This window comes from Scyliorhinus canicula, chromosome 4 (assembly GCF_902713615.1).
Source record: "Scyliorhinus canicula chromosome 4, sScyCan1.1, whole genome shotgun sequence".
Lineage (NCBI taxonomy): Eukaryota > Metazoa > Chordata > Chondrichthyes > Carcharhiniformes > Scyliorhinidae > Scyliorhinus > Scyliorhinus canicula.
In genome coordinates, this window is record NC_052149.1 from 53044285 (window position 1) to 53069558 (window position 25274).

At 45.7% G+C, this 25274-nt stretch overlaps 1 protein-coding gene across 4 annotated transcripts in view; it reads right to left on the reverse strand.

Moving 5' to 3' along the window:
* Nucleotides 1–25274, reverse strand: part of osbpl9 (oxysterol binding protein-like 9) — a 291865-nt gene that overhangs the window by 146846 nt on the left and 119745 nt on the right. For all 4 annotated transcript variants that reach the window (XM_038794259.1, XM_038794260.1, XM_038794261.1 and 1 more), the window contains one exon: nucleotides 19101–19177. In XM_038794259.1, coding sequence (XP_038650187.1) covers nucleotides 19101–19177 — 77 coding nt within the window. The remainder of the gene's footprint in view (nucleotides 1–19100; nucleotides 19178–25274) is intronic.

The following is a 25274-nucleotide window of genomic DNA, read 5'->3' on the forward strand; positions in this document are numbered from 1 at the left end:
AGCAACGCCGGTTCTTCAATTCTCATGGCTGAGTCCGCCATGGAGCATGGTGCGGCCGCTGGAGGCTGCCGCCGTGCACATGCATGGACTCAGTGCTGGGGTATCGACAGCTAGAGCTGCAAGCTCTATAATGGCTGCCTGCTAGCCCCAAGCAAGACGGTGAATCTGTGGCCTTTTGACACCAGTTTTCCTTGCGTAAAAGACCACAGTTTCACGACGGCATGGGGGCTTAGTCCCAAAAACAGAGAATCCAGCCCGTTTTCCCCTTTAAAAGGCATGTTCACTGCAGTACCTCCAGAGAGGATATTACAACCTTAGATTAGGACAAAAAGCAGTAATATGGGGTTGTTTGCCAATTATTAGAACTTCATGGATGATAAATGTAACAGACCCTTTTAAGTTTGCAGTATAGGCAATGAGTAGGAATCAAATATTTACAATGCCAAAAAAATTAAACTTTTAGCAAATACTCACTGCAGTCTTGTTTAGAATTTATCTGCGATACAAGATGGCCTGTTTACCTGGACAGTGCTATGACAGCAATTTACCTTTGCATATATCAAATCTAAGAAAATCTGCCAACACAATACATAGAGGATGTCTTGAAAACTCAAAATATGGGGCGTGATTTAACTAAATGGGAACAAAGTCCCATAGCGAGCGCGTTTAGCCGCATGTTTTCTGGTGCTGGCGGCGCCGATAAACACACAACGCTATAAAACGGCACCCCAGTTAGATACGGCGCCTTAGCGGGGAATGAGCGGCCGAGGCTGCACATAGCCCCCTTTTGGGCACTGAGGAGTTCCACTCGCCAGAACTCCTCAGTGTAGCAAGCGATTGGAACGCTATTTTAAAATAGTGTCCTGATCTTTGGAGACCCCAAAGCAATCCCAACCCCCCGCCCGATACACAAGTCCCAATGCAACCACCCCCCCCCCCCCCCCCCCCCCCCAACCCACCCACCACCCCCCCACCCCCCGAACAACACCATGCAGAGCATTCCCGGCCCAATTGCCACCGCGCAAAAAATCCCAGCTAGGCACCTTGACAGTGCCAGGCTGGCACCCAGGTAGCACTGATAGGGTGGCACTACCAGAGTGCCAGGCTGACATCAGCAGTGCCAGGATATCATCCTGCCCAAAGGGCATGCACTGCGGGCCTCCGATCCCCTGGGAGTCCCCCGTGAGTGCCATTCCCCCTAATCTCAGTTTGTGGAGACCAGTACTGAACGGCCTGAGGTCTCTGAAGTGAAGGGGATAGATCCAAACACCTCGGGTACCTCGGGAAACTGCACATTAAAGTGAGACTAGCTGTGTAGATTTGCCTAAAAGTAATGCCACCCACAATGGGTGGGATTTACATCACAACGTCTCGTGTGACCGCGTTACATCACGCAAGGCTTGCAAGCCGGGTAGATATCGGAAGCTGCTTTTCGGGCGGTATTCGATCACGCCCATGACCCATGACTTCATTAATCTCCCTAAAATAGCCACAGTAGAATTCCTTGACCTGCACACAGCAATTATTTTAAAAATTACCTTAAATAAGATAACTTTTACAGAATAAATTTCTGTTCACAGCTGTGTGATTTTTGTTACCCTTGTTAAAGTATTTCAATTGTTACAGCTCTAATCTGGCACAGATAACTATGATTCATCTAAGCATACTGGAAAGGACATTTAAACATCAGCTTTCAGAGATTCTCCTTTGACTCGGAACGCACAAGACTTTAAGTGATGAAATAATTGCTTTTACTTTTATTGAAGGATATCAGATTGAATTTAAAAGTCCACAAAAAACCCAGCAGTTTTAATATCATTTTTTAAAAATCGTGTTTGGGAGTAAAGCTAAAACATTCTTGTTTTTCTTCCATAAACTCAAGTCTTTAGGATTGCTAATTCTTAAAACATATATTGGAACACAGGAATTAGGAGCAGAAGGAGGCAATTCAGCCTTTCGAGCCTTCTCCGACATTCAATCAGATCATGGCTGATCTCTTCCTGGTCTGAAATCCAGCTCCCTATCTGTTCCCCATATCCTTTTAACCCATTTTTTAAAAATCAGAATTATATCTATCTCCTTCTTGAAACCATTAAATACTCAGATTCCACCGTACTATGGGGCAAGTTCCACAAATTCATCGCCCTCTGCGAGACGTAGTTCCTCCTCATCTCAGTTTTAAATTAACTGCCTCTCAACCCACATTTGAGGCCTCTCGTTCTATATTGGCCCACAAGGGGGAACATTTATGTTTACTTTATCAATCCCTCTTTATATACCTTTGACAAATCCCCTCTCATCCTTCTAAACTCCAGCAAGTATAAGACCAAACTGTTTAATCTCTACTCATACTTTCATCCCCCAAATCAATCTGGTGAATCTCCTCTGAACTGCCTCCTATGCCACCACATCCATCCTCAAATAAGGAGACCAAAACTGGACACAATACTTCAGATGTGGTCTCACCAACACCTATACAATTGCAATAACACTTCTCTACTTTTATACTCCAGTCGTTTTGCAATAAATGCGAACATTCTATCTGCCCTTTTTTTAACATGCTGTACCTGCACACCGGCTTTCTGCGATTCATGAACAAAGATCCCTCTGCCTAGACGCATTTGTATCTGCTTTCCATTTAGATAATAATTTGCCTTTCTATTTTATCAGCCAAAATGGATAACTTCACACTTATCCACATTAAACTCCATCTTCCAGATTTTGACTCAATCTCCTAGCCTGTCTATATCTATCTGTGAAATCTTTATCTCCCTCTTCACTGCCTGCTTTCCCACCTATCTTAGTTTCATCCACAAATTTTGCTATCTGTCCCTGCTTGCAGATCATTCATATATATTGGGAACAGTTGAGGTCCAAAAACTGATCCCTGCAGCACCCCACTAGTTACAGTTCGCCAGCCAGAGAAGGATCCATTTATCCTGACCCTCTGCTTTCCGTCAGTCAGCCAATCCTCAATCCAATCTATTACTCTACTCCAAGCACAACTATCTCTGTCAGGAACATATTTGACAACCAGAGTGTTAGGCTCTGCCTGAAGTTGGCATGTTTCTCTCCAGGAACAGAACTGAGTTTTCAGACCAAATTTTATGGCATTTGTAGGTAGAGTTTACCCCCATCACTCTGGCGGGGAGGGGGCTGATAGAGCAGGTAAAGCCAGCTCCAGAGAGATCAGGGGTACCTTCTTTATCTTGCGGAGTTACCCCACCCCTCCATGGGAGGACCACCCCCACCATGGAAGTGACAGGGGGCACTTCCCCCCCCCCCCCCCCTCTTCCCCAACTCCCTTCTCCCCCACCCAACTCCCTCCCCCAAATGGAGGAAGGTTTCCCCCTTGGCACTGTCAGAAGCAATGCACATCCTTGGCCCCCAACCCCTGGGGCCTCCAGGCCCCTCATCACCCCAGAGTGGTAATCACGACTGGTTTTCACTTTTGAAAACCAACGGTGATTCATGGTGGTGTGATATCACGCTGCGTATTTGGGGGGGGGGGGGATCTAGAAATAATTACTAACTTCACTCCCGAAAGGCATGGCTCAACTTTTTAGGCTAGATCACTCCGTCCTAGATTACAGATTCTATCTGTCCGCCCTATCATTTCCCTTAATATCTTGGAAGCTTTGATTAAATCACCCTCTTAATCTTCTAAATTCTAGGGAATACAACTCTAGTTTGTGCCATCTCTCCTCATAATATAATGGTTTACTGTGCTGCAAGTATCCTTGATTCTATATTAATATAATTACTAGTTTTGCTGCTTTCTGAGAGAGCCATGATGTGGAGATGCCGGCGTTGGACTGGGGTGGCACAGTAAGAAGTCTTGCAACACCAGGTTAAAGTCCAACAGATTTTGTTTGGAATCACTAGCTTTCGAAGCGTAGCTGAGTGAGAGGGAGAGAGAAAAAGAGAGAAGAGAAATGTAGTGTGCAACCAAAAATAAACACACGGCAGCACAGTGGGTTAGTCCTGCTACCTCATGGCACAGAGGTACCAGGTTCGATCCTGGCTCTGGGTCACTGTCCGTGTGGAGTTTGCACATTCTCCCCATGTTTGCTTGGGTTTCACCCCCACAACCCAAAGATGTGCAGGCTAGGTGGATTGGCGACGCTAAATTGCCCCTTAATTGGAAAAAATGAATTGGGTACTTTAAATTTATATTAAAAAAACAACAAAATTAAACACAACAGGTATAGGTATTGCACAGACCTAGCCTAAGAAACTACTAAGAATACAAAAATAAATTTGGGAAAACATAATGAGGTACCAGTGGACACGTCACCGATTTTTCATAACTTAATTACTGCTATCAAAGACATTATTTACCAGCCTTATTAGTCCATTTCTGTCAACACAATTTTAAAAATCAGTATCAGTGAATCGTGGGCTCAAACACATGTCCCATCACTCCTATTGGTAGTGATTTCACAATTACTCTGCTGCACAAGCTACTTTAAAACTACAATAATTACAATATCTGAATTCTTCTTAAAAGGGTCTGAATGATGAAATAAATTGAAGTATTTTACCCCAGAGAATACTTACAGAAGGAAAAGAAAACTAAGGGCTGTATGCTGACAAGCCCCCACCGGCAGGTTCAGTGACAGATGTGCGGAGAGAAGATGATGGGATGCTCAGATAAATCAGCTTCATGGCTATGTGAATTATAGCGGAATCTTCCGCTGGTGCCTGCCGTGGCAGCTCAGAACCGCCAATGAGAATCTCATTTGCATCCTGTTAAAGGGGGGAAAAAAGAAGGCCCAAAACCCCCACATGCCAGGTTCTCTGCAATGCCGAAGGGAAAACACGCCGGTGTGAAACACATGTGGAATAACTGACATGGAGACGTCGGGACTCATCTGAACAATGCCTGGGGCACCTGCAACACTGAATTTAGAATGCTACAGCAGTGGGTTGGGGGTGCATCTGTTCGTGGAACTTCCACATTAGGTGTCCTGGAGGGGGTACATCTTCCAGCCTCAGAATGTTCCTGGAGATCTATCTTCATTTTCAGGTGGTCCACCTTTCCTCAATGGGGATCAGGGATATTGGCTTGAGTTTAATATGGCACCCAGGCACAATGACAGACTACACACCATCAGGCTCGCTCAAACATGGAATACAACGTACAACACCAGGTGCATAATTAATTAGGTCGGGGCCGGACAATGTGGTGCGTTTTCTTGCCAGCCTCTACAGCAGGAAGCAGTCCACATCCCTCCCCACCCACCGCACCCCACCCACAGTACTTTTTTATAAAATAGAATCCATACAGCACACAAGGAGGCCATTCCACCCATCGTTAACCTGCACTATTTGGACGTGGGAGGAACCTGGAGCACCCGGAGGAAACCAACGCAGACACGGGGAGAACGTGCAAACTCCGCACAGGCAGTGACCCAAGCCAGGAATCGAACCTGGGACCCTGGAGCTGAGAGGCAACTGTGCTAACCACTGTGCCACCGTGCTGCCTCTTGATGAGTTACTGCGGGACATGTCCCACTCTCAGATGGGAATGGCTAATGCGCTGCGGAGCTTGTCCCAGTCGTAAGTGAGCATTGCCGAGTCACTTCAGAGGATGGCCCAATCACTGAGGAGCATCACCGAGGGCATCCACACCATGGTGCAAACATTGGGAGCTACCAGGGCTGGCAGAGCAAGATGTCGCAGGGGCAGTCAGCACCCAAACCAGCCACCCCTCCGCCCCGAGACTGGGAGGAGGAGGCACAGGGTGGCAACCCAGACCCATCCTACGGACTGGCGAAGGTGGCCACCAGCCTCCGTGTTCCACGCCTCTGATGAGGCTGTATCTCACAGCCAGCACCCAGAACATTTGCATGTGCCACCGCCAAGTGCACCGGAACCCCCCGCCCCAGAGGACATCTGCAGGGGTGATCGAAGGCCACAGGACAGCTGGCTGCCTCAACCTCTTATGTGTATACTGGGAATACACCTAGACATAGTGGTTGAGCAAGAAAGGCGTGGGTAAGGAGTGGAGTGTGCATGAGGGGGGAGAACGAGGGACGGAGTGAGGATGGAGATAGTGAGGCTACACTATCGGGGTAGTGGGGCAATGGTGTACACTTGTATGAGCAGCCCATCTGCCAGGTTCATATTTTTCCAAAAGGAGTACTACTCGGCGCCAGCGTGACCACTTGCTGGGGAGGCTGCTGAATCACAGGGGGCCATTGGATGTGGGGTGGGTCCCGTTGATCGAATGGAATTAGGGCTTAAGTGTGATTATTGGTTTATCGTCACGCTACGGCGGGACCCAGATTTTGAACACGGCAACGGGCTAGTTGCATCACAAATTGTTCGTCAGCCGGCACAGTTCCCATATTCCACATCTCCCGCTATTCACAAGCATCGTTTCACTCAAGCGAGAGCGCAACAAGGCCGGACAATCGCACCACGTAATTCAAAAGCTCTTCGGGCCACCTCCAATCTTCAAACCTTCATCAACTTAAGCGCATCTTAAACTCTATTATCCATATCCTAAAATGTACCATAAGTTTTAAACCTACTTAGACATACTCACCCGGGATCTACCGGCTTCCAGGCATCTAATGGCCTCCCCAGGGAGTCCCCAGCCGGGCCCCATTCAGTATTGGTCTATACAAACATTGACCAGGTGGAACAGCACCCGGGGTGTCTCCCGAGCCATTGGAGGTCTCTGGGTGGTCAGGGACAGGGCATGGTGGCCCCCTGGAATATAGGCACCTTGGCACTGCCACCCTGGCACTGCCAAGGTGCCTGGATGGCACTGCAAAGCCAGCAAGAGCACTACCAGGACGCCAGTGCCAGAGGTCAGGGCCTGAGGGGGGCCCTGCCCATGAAAGGAAACGAAAATGAAAAATGAAAATCGCTTATTGTCACGAGTAGGCTTCAATGAAGTTACTGTGAAAAGCCCCTAGTCGCCACATTCCGGCGCCTGTCCGGGGAGGCTGGTACAGGAATCGAACCGTGCTGCTGGCCTGCTTGGTCGGCTTTAAAAGCCAGCGATTTAGCTCAGTGAGCTAAACCAGGGTGGATTTGAAGTGCCTCTGGAATGTGTGGGGGTGAGGGTTTACAGGATGGGATCATGGAAGGTGTGCGGGGTAATGCCTATTGTCCACGGGTGGGTGTGTGGGGACCCACAAGCTCACTTAGAGATCAGGGCACCCTTTGGAAATGGCAGCTGATCTCTTGAGGAGCCGGTCTGGCCAGTGAGTTCAGCTCCCCAGGGGCGAAAATAATTCTAAGTGTGGGTTTTACCTAGTAAAAACTCCCGAGGGCACAAAAAAAGGTACTAAGTGTGGTTAGATAGCGGTGGGGAACTCCCAACAAAACCTGTCACAAATGAAACTGAGAAATTTTTCCCTTAGAATCACGCCCGTGGTTTTTGTACAGATTATGCCCAGTCTGGAGCATGATTGGGGGAAATGGCACTATTTTGCTGATTTGCAGCCCTGGTTCAGTCATGTATTGTGGCAGTGAGCTATGTGCCCAGAAAAGTCTATTTTTGTTGTTTGCCAATCTTAGTCAGGTGGCAGTGGGTCACTAAAACTGGACTCAGAATTACTTGGAAGGAACAAGTACTGTATAGAAGTATAGAATCATACAGCACAGGAGGCCATTTGCCCATTATACCTGTGCTGGCTGTTTGAAATAAATACATAATTAGTTCAATTTTTTAAAAAAAATTTAGAGTACCCAATTATTTAGTTTTCCAATTAAGGGACAATTTAGCGTGACCAATCCATTTAACTTACACATCTTTGGGTCGTGGGGGTGAAACCCACGCAGACACTGGGAAAATGTACAAACTCCACACCTACAGTGATCCAGGACTGGGATTCAAATCCAGGTCCTCAGCACTGTAGGCAGTAGTGCTAACCATTGCCGCCCCATAATTAGTCTAATTGGTCCGCTCTTTCCCCATCACCCTGCTTTTATCCCTTTTCAAATGAATATCCAATTACCTCTTAAAGTTACTGTTGAATCTGCTCCACCATTCTCTACTCAAAAGAGAACAATCCCATCTTCTCTTGTATCTCCACATAACTGAAGTTCTTCATCCTAATTCTAGTAAATCGCTGTATCCTCTCCAAGGCCTCGACACATGTGAGTGTGCATGTTCCTCAGCCGTCATTTTGTCCTTCCAAACATCCCCAATAGCAAAACCACAAAGCTTGCTTACATTTAAACGTCAACATCTTTGTGCAATGCAGTGAAAGACTATTACCACCAGTAGAACTCCAATATGAATCCTACACCAGAGAATAGACAAAAAGGAATACATTTTGAGGAGAAATTAAATCATAAATTCATCTGGGTTGTGGCAGACCATAGATGTAACTTATCCTCCATAATTTTCATTTCTCCACTTCACTCAGGAGATGTTGAATGCCCATGTTGTAAAGACAAAAATCTATCATGTAACATTCCAGCTTTTGTATGTGAATATCCACTGAATCAGAATTACACAATTTAACTTGATATTCTTGAAACAAAAATATATTTGGAGTTTTACAAACTTACACAAACATATTACTTGTGCGGAAAACTACAGAAGAGCATGGGGGGGGGGGGGGGGGGGGGGGGTCAAAGATAAAATGGGGAGGGTACAGGCCCAATATGTTCCCTCTAGGGTAATAGGAAGGTGTAACAAACCCAGAGAACCATGGATGACCAGAGACATTCAGGATACGATGAGAAGGAAAAGAAAGTACAAGGGGAGCAAGTCTGCAGGGATATTAGTGGAGTGCAGAAAATGCAGGATGGAGCTGAAATTACTTAGGAGAGCAAAAGAGGGGATATGAGAAAGTTCTGGCTGGTAAAAGAAGATAAAATTCCAAGATATTCTATAAGTATATCAATGAGAAGAGAAAAGGCAAGGAAAGGGTAGGGCCGATTTAGGACCAAGGGGGAAATCTGTGGGTGGAGCCAGAGGATATCAGTAGGGTGTTGAACAAATATTTTACATCTGACTTTACCCAAGAGAATAAGGAGGTAGTTACGGAACTCAGGAAGAGAGATTGTGAGGTTCTTGAGCAACTTGTCATAGGATTGACAAGGTATTAGCGGACTTAAAGTGGACAAAGATCCAGGTCCGGATGAATTGTGCCTCAGGCTGCTATGGGAGGCAAAGGAGGAGATTACCGGGGCTCTGACCCAAATGTTTTATTCCTCTCTGGCCACTGAGGAGGTGCCAGAGGACAGATATGTGGTCCCACTATTTAAGAAAGGTTGTAGAGACAAGCCAGGGAACTACAGACCAGTGGGTCTCACGTCAGTGGTTGGGAAACTACTGAAGAAGATTCTGAAGGAGAGAATCTATCTCCACTTGGAGAGACAAGGTTTGATCAGGAATAGTCAACATGGCTTTGTCAGAGGGTGGCCATGTCCAACAAATTTGATTGCATTTTTTGAGCATGTAACCAAGTGTGTAGATGAGGGTAGTAAAGTTGATGTAGTTTATATGAATTTCAGCAAAGCCTTTGACAAGGTCCCACATGACAAGGCGGCAAATTCACATGGGATACAGGGTGATTTGATAAAGTGGATTCATAATTGGCTGAGCGGTAGGAGACAGAGGGTGATGATAGACGGCTGCTTTAGTGTCTGAAAGCCAGTAACCAGTGGCGTACACAGGGATCATGCTGGGCCCCCTATAATTTGTCATTTATGTAGATGGTCAAATGGACGGATAAGTGGCAGATGGAATTTAACCCCGAAAAATATGAGGCAATACACTTTGGAAGGAGTAATTTAGCAAAGAAGTATACTATGAATGGTCTGACACTGGGAAGTTTCCAAGAACAAAGGGACCTTAGTGTGTTTGAAACAGATCTCTGAAGGCAGACAGGCAGGTTAATAGGATGGTGAAAAAGGCATATGGGACACTCGCTGTAATCAGACGGGCATAGATGACAAAAGCAGGGCGGTCATGATGTTGCTGTATAGAACTTTGGTAAGGCCACAGCTGGAGTACTGTGTGCAATTCTGGTCACCACATTATAGGAAGGATGTAATTGCAGTGGAGGGGCTGCCGAGAAGATTCACCAGAGTGTTGCCTGGGATGGAACATTTACGTTATAAAGAGAGGTTGGACAGGTTTGGGTTGTTTTCTCTGGAGCAGAGAAGACTGAGGGGTGACCTGATTGAGGTGTACAAAAGGCTGGTTAGCACAGTGGGCTAAACAGCTGGCTTGTAATGCAGAACATGGCAGCAGCGCAGGTTCAATTCCTGTAACGGCCTCCCCGATCAGGCGCTGGAATATGGCGACAAGGGGCTTTTCACAGTTACTTCATTGAAGCCTACTTGTGACAATAAGCAATTATTATTATTATTATTATTATTACTACAAGCTTATGAGGGGCATAATCAGGGTGGATAGGGAGCAACTGTTCCCCTCAGTTGAAGGGTCAGTCACATGGGGACACAAGTTTAAAGTGAGGGGTGGGAGGTTTAGGGGGAATTTGAGGAAAGACATTTTACCCAGAGAGTGGTGACGGTCTGGAATGCACTGCCTGGGAGTGGGAGGGTGGTTAAAAAGTACTTGGCACACCATAACATTCAAGGCAATGCGCCACGTGTTGGCAAATGGGATTAGGTGGGCAGATTAGGGCTTTTCATGTGTCGGTGCAGACTCAATGGGCCGAAGGGCCTCTTCTGCACTGTAGTATTCTGAGATTAGATGAATTGCAGGTATTTGTCAAGAAGATTACTTTGTATTTCCATTGCAATATATTTATCCAAGAGCAATCCAATTTTTAAACAATCTATTGCTTTAAAACAGACATTTATCAGCATACATCTACTTTTCTTGGTCTACAATTGAAGTGGCCATTTACTAGCAACAAAAAGTTACTGAGAGGTACAAAATGTAGTCAAAAGGGCTCATAAAATGTTGGTCTTTAACCGGAGAGAGAGTGGAAAAATTAGGAAATAATGCTTCAGTTAAACAGAGCTTTCGTCAGACTCAATGTGGCGTGTCATTTTGGTCACTGATTTGATTTATAATTGAGGAGCAATCTAATCAAAATCTTTAAAATTTGATATGGCAGCTAGAGAGGAAGTTTGTATGTGGAAGCTGAAATACATGCAAAGAATGAGTAGCATCATTTAATGGGTATAATCAAATATTCATCCTTTCCAATACATACAAATACAAAAGTAATACAAAACACAATGTTAGAATTCAAACAAGTCCACAATCATATCAAAGCACTGCAAGTAAATACTCTATGATTCCTTCACTGGACCAGAATTAACTTAAAACATGAAACAAGCTATCTCTGCTTCCATCATTTCTTCAACACATCAAAATTCTAAGTCACTTAGCAGAGAGGTTGAGGGCACTTTTCTTGCTTTGTAAGATTGCTTTAAAAGATTAAATGGAGGTGGTGGTGCCGGGGGGGGGGGGGGGGGGGGGGTCATGTGATTTGAGTGGGGAAGCAGCAGGTGCTACTAGTCTTTTAATCCTTATTCACATCCCATCATTATTTGCTTTTGGTGCATATGTCTTGCAGTATGTCCCGGGGGGATTTTGGTGATGGAGGAGCTTAGTCAAGTTAAAAATATCCTCATCTGATTGGAGGCGGTGGGGTGGGGCCCAGCTTGCTATGGCAGTTTTGCTTCCCCCGGCAGTCCTGTCAGCATTACAATAATGGCTGCCATTTTGAATGATATTGTGGACGATAGTCTTGGCTCCACGTCACAGGTTGTTGGTGCTCGCTTTGGCAAAATATCCTGGAGAGAATAGTGGAAGCGGAATGGCAACAGAGAAAAGAATGCTGTTGCTCGATGGGGCAATCTCACCGGTGAGGGCTAGCCTTCGGTCCTTGGAAATCCTGTTGTATGGTATGACATTTATCCTGACTGATTCGGGGAGTTGGGGTTGTGCGGGAACGTCATTGCACCCAACTCTGTGAGGGGAGCGGGTGACAAGTACCCGGTCAAATCTGAGAATTGATTGCCATGCTTTCACAATCTCAACTTGACAGCTGGGCATTTTGAGTTCAATGGAGCACATTGTAACTGGTCTTTGAGGCATGGGATCTGTCGGAGACCCTGATCACCGGCCTTGTGTTGTCTTGTCATTGATGGTCATCAAGGGGAGTTGGAAGTCGTCGCCTCCTGCCAAGGCCTAGGCTTCTTGCAGCCTGGGTGCCAGGACAACAGCTTTTTCGTAGATTTGGCCTTTCCGGATTATCCTGTAGCTCATCAATAATCTTGAACTTTATTTCCTTGTGACTATGCCACTGATTGTATGTCATTGTCCTTTTTCCTGGCAAGGGTCCATGAGCACAGAGGCAGTGGTCACCTGTTATCCTCTCAAGGCAAAAACCATACTGAGTCAGTAGTGTGAAATGAAGTTTGTGCATAGTCTTGCCTTTTTTCTCTGTGCTGTAATCCTTGTATAAAGAGGGAGCACACTTCAGATACCTCTCATTTTGTTTTCAGAGAAGTTGAGTGGCACCATTGGAGGGTAGTGGCTGGTATGGCTATGCAAGTCCTCACTATGGATGAGGAAAGCACTCAGTTAGAACTGTGTCCTTGCTTTTGTATTTTTGTGATTTGGGGTTTATGGAATCAGTGCTCATTTCCTACAAAAGTTTGGACAGATCATGTATCCTAGAGAGGACTGGGTTCCTCATGATTCTTCCTTATGGTTGGCATCTCTGGAGTTGTTGGAATAGGGAAAATGTGTAATGGTGCATGCTTGGGTGTAATCGGTTAACCCTGGTTTGGCTTGTCTTCTTCAATATTTTCTTGGATGCGTGGGTAGTGTCAGTAGACATTTGATCAGGTAGGTTAGGGCAGGAGTAATTGGGTTTACCTTGGTCAGGCAGAGGGTTTGTTGGATGGAGGAGAGTGTTTCCCTTCCCAGAGTTTTCCCCTTTTGGGGCTTCCTGGTTTGCTCCCCGTCTTGAGATAGGGTTTCACTGAGGAGGTAATAACTTATGGGTTCTAGAGTTTGAGTGAAAGTCTGGGTGCTGTGGATTGGTGTTGTTCAAGCCCTTCTTTGAATTGAGGATACGCTGAGTGGGAGAGACAGGCGACCTCCTCCAAGTGGACTGATACAGTGATTTCTTGAATACCCTCCTTTTGGAAGTCAGGGCTCCCCCAGGGAAGCAGTGTTTTGTCTCTGTTGAGGCTATTCTACTCTGCCCTTGTATCCCTTTTGTGATGGTGGACGATGCTCGTCCTAGTCTGGCATTCTTTGGCTAATCCTGGTGTTCCTCTCTTTTGGGGGTTCCTTTTCCTTATTTGGGTAGTAGCGCACCGATGCAGGACACAATTTAGTATATTTATATAAGTCTGTTTTAATATCAAAGATCCCAGTTGTCAGTGGAATCACTCCTGGAATGGAGTAGCCTTTCATCAGTTTACAAAATTAAAAAATTCTTGGGGTCTTGTCCAATTTCCTAATATTGAATTGGTGTTTGGTCCATGTACCATAACAATGTCTTCTTGAATCTTCTTCTCCTTGTGGGTAGGGTCTCCTTGCTGGAGAATGGTGTGAACCTTCTGCTGATGATGCACTGTCTCAGATGTGGTGAGAGAGGAGTGAGGCGGTGTGTAGTGACCTGGCAGGTTCTGGGTTTCCTGACTCCTGTGTGTGAGGCGCCAGGACAGGTCTTGTACTGTGGTTGCTATCCTGTTGTCCCCCCTTATGCTTGGGAGGTTTCTTCTGGGCCGAATGTCCTGTGAGTCTGGATGAGGCTTTGAATGAGCAGCTTTTTCTTCCCTTTTTGTCTTGGGGTACTTTTTTTTTAAAATCCCGTCATTGTTAGTTGGAAGGTACTGACCGCACCGATCATAATCCGAACCAGCAGGATAAACTTCTGCTGGTCTTCGCCATGTAATTGTGTGGATTGATGATCATTCACTGCAGTGCCGGAGTTGGGGGATTTGTTTCATATGGTGGCTATATGTAGAACTAGGTCCTTGCAAATATTTCCTGTAATTTTTGTCTCCGTTAAAGAATCACTGACGATCGTACAAAAGTACAACCAGATCTTGCATCCAAGAGGGTGATGTAAGGATGTGTTATTGATGCCTCTGGTACGACTGGAGCTAAGGGAGTTGTGTTCTGGCGTGTGCTGAAACATGGTGTGAAGGTCTTGTGCTGGAGTCTTGTGGGCAGTGCGAGCACTCACTATGTGGGAAGGTGTGCGCCATTTTATGATATCTTTTCCTCGCCTTTTTCTCCTCTCCCTCCTTCTTTAATATATCCACGAGTACATACTGAGGCACCAAGCTTAATGATTATACAGAACCGAGGGCGCGATTCTCTGCTCCCCACGCCGGGTGGGAGAATCGCGGGAGGGCCGGGCAACTCATTTCACGCCCCCCTGGCGCCCCCCGCGATTCTCCCACCCCCCGCTCGGAAGAATCGCCGCTTTTCAGGGCGATCAGCGATTCTCCGGCCCGGATGGGCCGAGCGGCCTGCCGTTCGCGACCAGTTCACGACGGCGGCAACCACACCTGGTCGCTGCCGTCGTGAACATGGGCGCCAAAGGCCCGTTTGAAGATTGTGGGGGGCGGAGAGGGGAGTGAGCACCACGGCCGTGCTCGGGAGGGGACTGGCCCGCGCAAGGCTCGGCGGCCGAGAATAATGGAGCGCCACTCCTAGCCCCCCGGGTGGGGGTGAATAAGGTGAGAGGAGCGGCCTCCGAGGCCGTCGTGAAACTCGGCAGAGTTCACGACGGCCTTCCCGATTTTTCCCGGGAGCGGAGAATTCCGCCCCATGTGTATTATAGTATCCCCACAGTCCAGGAGGCTAATCATTCCATCAAGTCTGCCCCAATCCTCAGAAAGAGCGCCTTACCTGGACCCACTCCCCCGTCCTAACCCTATAACCCCACCTAACCTTTGGACACTAAGGCGCAATTTAGCATGGTCAATCCACCTAACCTCCAAATCTTTGTTGTTCTCCTGTCCTCTTCTGTATTGATGTATGCTGAGACATTTATGCTGTGCTATATTGTGAGTTTTTGTTGCACTATTTGTTAAAATGGAAAAACTTCAATAAAAATATTTTTTAAATCAAATGGTGACGACAGTGCTTTTTGATGAGCCTAGGAGCAGGTTTCATGCTTATGCAATTACTCGTCAACAGAATAGAAAATATCCAAGAGTCAATCATGCCTTGGAAGCTGGGTGCCAACATAAACCACTGAGACTGGGACAACTGATAACGAAAAATACAAATCACCAGCTGCAATTGTAATTCAATGACTTTCCAAGATCAAAGTTCAGCTGGAAAGCAAGAAAAATTTCAAAAGCTTTTACAGAACTGCTTTAAGAAAATATATTCAAACTGCACCATTTAAAACTCTAAACACATAGTGTCATATAAAACAAGCAAGTGTATAAACACGATGGAAGAAGAACCAACTCAGGACAAGACCTTGCATGGAAAAGCTATATTGCACCTTTCATAACCTCAGGACATCACAGCCAGTGAAGTACATTTGAAGTATAGATACTCTTATAACGCGGGGATAGGCAGTAACACACAGCCAGGAACTACAAGCATCAATGAGATAATGGACACGATTCTCATGTCCAAGTGTGGTAGTGAGCAGGAATTGCCGTGAGCTTCCTGGCGCTCGGCCAGCGACGCAAATAGGTAATTTGGGCATTTTGAATTCTCCCTCCGTGTAGCCGAGCAGGCGCTGGAATGTGGCGACTAGGTGATTTTCACAGCAACTTATTGTCACAGCCTACTTGTGACAATAATAAAGATTATTATTCCTCCCAGGGCTTGTCCTCCAGCCCCTACTGGTCTGGCGCCACCTCATCATCCTCGTCCTCCTCTGAGGTGATCCTTATGATCCTCATCCCCAACCTCCATCTTATTGCCCCGCTTCGGAGCGAGGTTGTGGAGACCACTACAAAGCGGGTGGCCCTCCACGGGGTGTACTGGAGTCTGATGCTTTACTCTGTGACAACCTGGGTGGCCGCATGTGCCTCGTTGTACCAGGTCTCCGGTCTCAGTACTGTCAACATTAGCCAGGTCCTTAGCGGGTACCTGTTATCCTCCAAGAACCAACGCCCATGGGCTCTTTACTTGTGAGCAAAGATGGCTACTCACCTCCTCGGCTCCCCACAAAAGCCCTTTCCCTAGGTTCACATTCTTAAAAAGAAATGCTAATCAGCACCAGCGTGACTACTTGCTGAGGAGGCCGATGAATCATGGGAGGCCGTTGGACAAGGGGTGGCTCCTGTTAATTGTATGGAAATAGGGCTTAAGTGGTGACAATTGGTTTCACGCCACATTATGGCAAGATCCCGATTTCGCCTATGGGAGCGGCCCGGTTGCATCGCAAACTGTTTGACACCTGACGAAGTTCTCCTTTCGGCCTCTCCCGCTATTCACCGGCCTCGTTTCGCTCAAGTGAGAGCGAAATGAGACCAGAGAATCACGCCCAATGTGTTTTAGTGCTTTTGACTGAGGGATCAATATTGGCCAGAACATTAGAATATCTCCTTTATTCTTGTGGAATAATGCCACAGAATCATTTACATCCACCCGAGAGGGTAGAGAGGGCTTTGGTTTAATGTCTTATCTGTAAAATGGCAGAACCGCAAATGCAGCATTCATTCAGTTTTGCACATTTCAGCTCAAATTATGCTCTCATATTATGAATTGGTGTTTGAGCCTACAACCTTCTGATTGAAGAAGATATTACTGAGTCAAGGTCTGCACACAACTCTGATCCAGAGAAGGAAATTATTCCAATGGCTCAGCATTGTTTGAGGTTTTGAAAGTGCCAACCCCCCAACATGTTGTGGCCTCCCCAACCTCCAACGATAACTCCCTCCCTGGACAGTCAAAGTCCCCCTTTCCCCCACAACACCCCTTATGATCTCTCCCTCCATCCTCATTGCCATGGTTGCTGCTTCCACACTAAAGCTCAATCTCCTCAACAGCCAGGGATCTATGGGCAGCAGGGTGGCACAGTGGTTAGCACTGTGGTCTTACGGCACCGAGGACCCGGGTTCAATCCCGGCCCCGGGTCACTGTCCGTGTGGAGTTTGCACATTCTCCCAGTGTCTGCGTGGGTTTCGCCCCCACAACCCAAAATGATGTGCACGGTAGGTGAATTGGCCACACTAAATTACCCCTTAATTGGAAAAGATTTTTTAAAAACAGCCAGGGACCATCCTTATTGGTCAGTTAATTGCTTCCTACCAGGCTTTCCCATCTGGCAGCCGACCAACTGCAAGAAATTGAGGTCTTTAGTTAGTTGGTATTTTTGGTACAGTATAGAACTTGATGAGCTTGGTGAAACAGCATTGATTCTCTCTTTGGAAAGGCAATTTCTAACAGTATCTGGAAAGGTCAGGGTCACTTGGTTCAGGCTGCCATGTTGACAGTTGGTAGCATACCATCTTGTGTGCCCACTTATCATTGCAAGTGTTCGGAAAGGGCCAGGAAATGACCTCAGCCTGATGTAAACTAAAAACTTGACCTCAAGCAGGGTAATGAACAGGGGAGGAGGGAACCACCCTGACATTTTGGGTCCTATACCCATTGGTCGGAAGGGTTTAAATGGGTGATTGACACTGGGTAAGTTACAAGTTCCCAGGAAAAGGGTATATTAACAAAGGTCGCATACCTTTTCTGCCTAAAGAATTAATGCATTGTATCTGAACTGTTGCTTCACTATCTTAAAATGACTTACAAATAGTTGACTGCCTATCTTAAGTACTTGTAGCTCCGAATCCAAACATCTGGCCACCTGCCACGATTGGCGGGTGAGGAGTGGGAAAGCAGAGAGTTTTTAAAAATCCTAATCTAATGAGTTCTTGGTGTTCAATTTCAACAGGTTCCTCTGCCTTCCCAGCATTTCCAGTTTCCCAACAGGAACATTGTTCTCTCCCTGCTTCCCTGTTAACATCAAGACCAATATGACTCTTAAATGACAGATTTCAGTGTACACAGAGAAAAAAAATTTAACTGAAACATTGAAGCATTATATTTTTTTTGTTGGCACTTACTCAGCTCACTGATGTTCAGTTTGGGTTTCGCCAGGGTCACTCCACTCCTTTTGCTTTGTTCATTTACGTGATATGGGCATCGTTGGTTAGGCCAGCATTTATTGCCCATCCCTAGTTGCCCTTCAGAAAGTGGTGGTGAGTTGCCTTCTTGAACCGCTGCAGTCCTCGGGGTGTAGGTACACCCACTGTACTGTTAGGGAGGGAGTTAGGGATGTTGCCCCAGCGACAGTGAAGGAGCGGCGATATATTTCCAAGTCAGGGTGGTGAGTGACTTGAAGAGAACCTTCAGCTGGTGGGATTCCCAGGTATGTGCTGATCGTCCTTCTAGATGATAGTGGCCATGGGTTTGGAGGGTGTTGTCTAAAGAACTTTAGTAAGTTACAACAGTGCATCTTGTAGATGGCGCACACCATATTTGTGGAAGGGGGAGCAATCAAACAGCTGCTTTGTCCTGACCTCATTACAGCCTTGGTTCAAACATGACAAAAGAGCTGAACACTACAGGTGAAATGGAAGTGACTGCCTTTGACATCAAAGCAGCATTTGGCTTTTCTCCTGTCAATTAAAAATCCCTGATATTAAAATAAGGGGCTGGTTTAGCACAGGGCTAAAGAGCTGGCTTTTAAAGCAGACAAGGCAGGCCAGCAGCATGGTTCAATTCCCGTACCAGCCTCCTTGAACAGGCGCCGGAATGTGGTGACTAGGGGATTTTCACAGTACCTTCATTTGAAGCCCACTTGTGACAATAAGCGATTTTCATTCAAGTCCTCAGGCTTGAAGCGGTCCCGACAGGAGTACCAGAATAAACTTTTCCCTCCAAAACAACTACAATGAATTGTGCCATTTGACTCCATGCAACAACTTAAGTATCAATCTGCAGCAGTGATACAAAGTCAACATTCAGAGCTTTCATTCATCATTATACTGCACTTTATTACAAGAGCAGTGCACAAGCACTGATTTACAGCACCGATTTTCAACACTACAGTGCTCTAACCACAACTGCAACAACATAGTTTCACTGGAAATAATACAGAAACTAATACCCACAGAGATGAGACAATTCTAACCTAATACAAGGAACTTACCCTGAACTGCAGAGTGTGACGCAGAATGGTTTCCTCTAATGCATGAATCCACTGCTCTCTCTCATCAGCATCACGGGCTGTGAAAACATATTTAAAAAAGCGAAATTTTGGTAAAACTTTAATTGAACCAATGGAGATAATAGGCCAATACTTGTATTAATAATATTTTATCTACAATTCACTATTTGAAATTGGAGTCTGTTGCACATTTGCCCTGTGAATCAATTACTTTTTCCAAGAAAATGTAATCCAGGTTGATGAAATTTCCCAAACAGATCTTGCATCCAAATGCACCCTGAAACATTCGGCAATGACCTTGCACGAGCCAAGTGAAGGACTGCCATTTTCAGAGCTACAATGCTACATGCTCCATATCTCATTTGCCATCCAAGCATATTACAATACTGTCCACATCTCTCCCTGAACTTAACTGTTGCTGAAACCCATGTCCCTTTTATTTTTGAAAATATGACTTTTTCAACATTCAATGGACTATAAATTTTGCAATTTGTAATGAGATAGAACAGACTTAAAATGCAAGGCCACCTTCCCAGACATCCTCAGGGAAGTGTGAAGAGAGGGACAATTTCCTATAATTCAGAAATCCATCAACACTTGTAACTGTCCAAGGAAGATGCATTAAAATGCAAAGTGCTGAATACTGAACCATTGGCTGCTGCAAACAGGCCTCCCAAAACTCCTTGGAAATACACAATGTGTAAAGTGGAACAGGTCAGTCAGCAGCTACTGCAGAGAGATTGCAAGTAACATAGGGAATATCAAGAACGTTTTCAGCAGAGTAAACAGGCTGAAAAGCTGTGCTCTCCTTGGAAAAAGTGTGCGTCACCTGGTTCAAGAAGTCAGCTATTAGAACACCGACCAGCAAATTGAGATCTCACAGTAATTACATCTCCCCCATCCGACCACATCCAAGAAATCAGCTAACCTAAACCGGTTGCAATGTTTAAAATATACACCTCAAGGAAAATCAATGGGCAACTAATCGTACATTCGTTAACATTTTTTATTGGGCCGTAGTTTCCTTAATTTTTGATACCGATTCTGTTCTCAGGTTAACAAATTTGCTCTTTCTTTAACAAGAAAACCTCATTTGATTGGTTCCTTATTTCTTGCTGTAAGTAGTTAAATACATTTGGATTCGGAAAAGCTACAGCCTCATGAAAAAGAAACTTAAGATGTTTGTTGTTACCAAAAGGGGGTTGAATAGTCGGGAGTCAGTTCATTCCTTTGCACCTGGTCATAACAATTTTCACCATTTCTTTATCATCTTTAGATTGATTTTCTGCAAATTTCTCCTTCCTTTGTTAATCCACCACGTCCAAAATTTCAATGCCTATATTCTGTTACACACTAAACTCTCCCATCACCAGGATCATTCCTGATAGCACAACTGCTTCACAGCTCCAGGGTCCCAGGTTCGATTCCAGCTTGGGTCACTGTCTGTGCGGAGTCTGCACATCCTCCCCGTGTGTAGGTGGGTTTCCTCGGGGTGCTCCGGTTTCCTCCCACAGTCCAAAGATGTGCAGGTTAGGTGGATTGGCCCTGATAAATTGCCCTTAGTGTCCAAAATTGCCCTTAGTGTTGGGTGGGATTACTGGGTTATGGGGATAGGGTGGCGGTGTTGACCTTGGGTAGGGTGCTCTTTCCAAAAGCCGGTGCAGACTCGATGGGCCGAATGGCCTCCTTCTGCACTGTAAATTCTATGAAATTCTATTTACAGTTTAGTGAATTTAAAATCCCCATTTTCATCCAGATAATCGTTTCAGGGTCTCAGCACGTCTAACTCCTACAAACCTTCCAATCTTTTTGTCCTCCTCCTGCATCCCCCGACTCTCACCGGTGCATCTCCGTCACTTGGATCTAATCATCTCATCACTACTGCATGGAACTCAATCCAGCTCCCCAAAAGCTCTCCAAACCATATATTTAACCAAGATTTTGATAATTTGTTTGAATTATGCCACAAAAGCTTGGTATCTGCTCCATTCTCTCCTTTGTCCTCAGCTATATGAATTAAGGTGGTTACCAGAAACAATTTCAATTACATGGTTTAAAATATATGCAAAGGTGTGTGTGGGGGGGGGGGGGGGGTGAAGAGATCACACGGGGCAACTGCATTTTTGCAAGCTCTGGCTCTGTTCATCTTGTAATTCTTCATTTTATCCCGGTGCATATTTCATATTTGTCTTTTCTAGGGATACATGTCTTGCGCTGTGTCCGTGGAGGGTCCTGATAGGTGCTTTGCAAAGTGAAGCAAATTGCAGAAAATCCTTGTTTAACTGTTCTGGTCGGATTGGTCTGGGGTGGGGCCCAGCTTGCAGCGGCCTTGTTGCTGGTGAGCAGGGTTTTGGCTCGACGATGCTGTGTATATCCGGATGATAGCTGGCATTGAGAATGTTAGTCTGGATGAAGAGCTTGGTTTTGTGATGCATGTCTTTAGAGCTTACATTGAAGATTTGCACTGCATCCTTGGGAGAATGGTCAAGGCGCACCAAAGTTCTTGAATTCAGAAGAGAACTTTCCCTGGTAAGCGCCCGCCTTCGAGACATTGAGATCCTGCTGTATGGTGTGTCTTTTATCCTGACAAATTCGGGAGGCAGGAGTCAGGCAAGGTGAGTCTCTAAACCCGGTCCTGAGCAAGAAGTGGGAGGGGAGTTCCCAATTGAGTTTAAAGATTGGCCCAGTTCAACGATGCACAGAGTATCCGATCTTTGAGGCCTTCAACACCATTATCCCAACAAGACTAATAACCAAGCTCCGCAATCTTGGACTTGACCCCTCCCTGTGCAGCTGGATACTTGACTTCCTCACCAACAGACCGCAATCTGTCAGGATAGGCAACAGCACCTCCTCCACAATAGTCCTCAACCCCAGGGCCCTGCAAGGAAGTGTGCTCGGTCCTCTACTGTACTCCCTGTACACACACACGACTGTGTGGCGAGATTCAACTCCAACTCAATTTATAAGTTTGCAGATGATACGACTGTGGTGGGTCGTATCTTAAGCAACGACGAATCAGACTACAGAAGGTAGAGAGATCACTTGGTTGCATGGTGTACCGAAAATAACCTCTCTCTAAATGCGGAAAGACCAAGGAACTGATCATCGACTTCAGGAAGCATAACACGGCACCCCCCCCTACATCAATGGCTCCGAAGTAGAGATGGCCGATAGCTTTAAGTTCCTGGGGGTCACTATCACCAACAGTCTGTCCTGGTCCACTCACGTTGATGCAACAGTCAAGAAAGCCCAACAACGTCTCTACTTCCGACAGAAGCTAAAGAAATTCGGCATGTCTGCATCAACTTTCACAAACTTCTGCAGGTATGCCATAGAGAGCATCCTATCCGGCTGCATTACAGTTTAGTACGGCAACTGCTTGGCCCAAGATCGCAAGAAACTACAGAGTGTGATGAACTCAGCCCAATGCATCACACAGGCTTGACATCCTCCCATTGATTCTGTATACACCTCTCACTGCCTCAGAAAGGCAGACAGCATTTTCTGAGACCCCTCACACCCAGGCTTTGCCTTCTTCCAGATTCTTCCATCAGACAGAAGATACAGAAGTCTGAAGACCTGCACATCCAGACATAGGAACAGCTTCTTCCCCACAGTTACTAGACTCCTTAACGACTCTCCTTTGGACTAATCTTTTCGCTGTAGGAACACCATTCACGGCGCCCTATGCTGCTCTTGTTTGGCCTTGTTCCGCACTGTAACTAATCACTAATTATTGATGCAACACTGTCAATGTACTCTGTTGCTTATTCTTTTGCCTACTATGTACGCACTCTGTACGTTCCCTTGGCCACAGAAAAATACTTTTCACTGTACTTCGGTACATGTGACAATAAATATCACTCAATCAATCAATTTTATTAAGTTAAATGGTGGTTGCTGCATGCTGGCTCAATTTACACATGGAGGAAATTATTTTCACCCATTCACCTGTAAATGAAGTACTGAATAACATCACAATTATTAGTTCTTCAATGCAAACATGTATTTTGCAATATTACATTTCCCCATACATCTTCCTTTTATTCTAAAACGATATGCTGAATATTCCCAGCAATTTCTCTTTAATATTACTCAGGCTTGAGTTCCAGTTATGCATTTTTCTTTTAGTGTGAGTCATGGCTCAGATGGTAACATTCCCACTTCTGGTTTCAAGTCCCATTGCAGAGACAAGAGAAATTAATCAAGACTGGCACTCCAGCCCAGTAATAAAGGTGTGATACACTGTCAGAAGTACATTCATTAAGATGAGACATAAACTCTGAGGCCCAGTCTCAAGTGCAAAAGATCCCACAGCACTATTTTAAAGAGCAGCAGGGGAGCTATCACCTGTGCTGACAATATTTATCCCTCAATCAACATCAGTAAAAAGGATTATCACATTGCTGTTCATGGGAGATCACTGGCAAATTGTTTGCTGTATTTCCTACATTTAAACAGTGACTACACTTCCTAAGTACACCCTAAAGTCCTGAAAGATGAAATATAAAAGCTAAGCTTTGTTTTGAATGTTGAAATTTTTTTGTGCTATCGAATGATGCATGTAAATTTTTCCTCTCAATAAAGACTCAACAAAGCAGAATCCATTCAAGATGACCTTATACGCATGGTGTTGAGGCATTTTACCTGGGGTGGCAATGGTGATGGCCCTCTCTCCCTTAGGTCAATTGAGCTCCTTAAGAGGCCAATCAAGAGCCTCTGCCTACTACCACTGGTAATTTACCAGCAGCTATTACAATGCTAGGATACTGGACAGAAACTACTGGACTGGCCTTTTCTCATTAGAATGGAGAAGGATGAGGGGCGACTTGATAGAGGTTTATAAGATGATCAGGGGAATAGATGGAGTAGACAGTCAGAGACTTTTTCCCCGGGTGGAACAAAGGTAAATGGTGAAAGATATAGGGGGGATGTCAGAGGTAGGTTCTTTACCCAGAGAGTAGTGGGGGCATGGAATGCACTGCCTGTGGAAGTAGTTGAGTCGGAAACGTTAGGGACCTTCAAGCGGCTATTGGATAGATACATGGATTAGGGTGGAATAATGGAGTGTAGATTAATTTCTTCTGAAGGGCAGCACGGTAGCATTGTGGATAGCACAATTGCTTCACAGCTTGCAGCCACCGAAGTTGGCCATTCCCTCAATACAAAATGGAGGAACGCAAAGCTTGCAGGTTAAAATGGACAAAGTTTGCAGCACAAGCAGGCTGCACCAAGCCAATGTGTATTCTGTCTGCTAAGAGAGCAGACAGCACCAAAACGAACATTCCGCATACTAATGAGGCAATCTCCGGGATAGTTAACATAGTAATGGAACGATCCCAGGGACAATGGACACAAATAGGGAAGTGATTGCAACAGTGTATGGGAAACCAGACACCCCGGCACCAGCGGGTTTTGAAAACAAAGCACCTGAAGGCCCCCCCAGTAACCGAGGGACAGCCTCAGTATTGGGGGGATTCAAACAAATTGATTGGGAAGAGACCCAATCGATTCCCAGCAGGTAGAGGGACCGCCCAAAAGGGCACGAAGCCCTAGGACCTATAAAAGACAGGTCCCAAGGTTAGTTCGTTCTTCTTGACCAGCCCTCCTCTCTTGACCAGCCTTTTACCGAAGAAGACCTTGACCGAGAGAGAGGAGAGGTTTGGGACAGCAGCCGCCAGCAAGTAAGTGTCTCACAACAATCGCTACCAGAGATAGACACTCCTGACCCCTTTTAACCCGTACCAACCTGAAGCCTGCGGACCAGTGCAGAGCAAGAAGCCTTGTCCCCTGATCCGGCAGTTCCCTTTAAGATAAGTATTGGTTTATTTAGTGGTAGGAATAGTTTAGTCATCTTAGCGTGTGCATGAGTAGATTATAATTGTATTATAATAAACTCATTTGTTTGAACTTACTAATTGGTGTATGGTTTTATTGCTTTGAACTTGACCTTGAAACTTGTGGCGGTATCTTAACAATACCTGGCGACTCCAGAGCTAAGTAACGGAACAGAGCCAAATTGAGTGTCAAGCACACTCACCCAGAACGAGCAACAAGCTCCAGGGTCCCAAGTTCGATTTTGACTTGGGTCACTGTCTGTGTGGAGTCTGCACATCCTCCCCGTATGTGCGTGGGTTTCCTCCTGGTACTCCG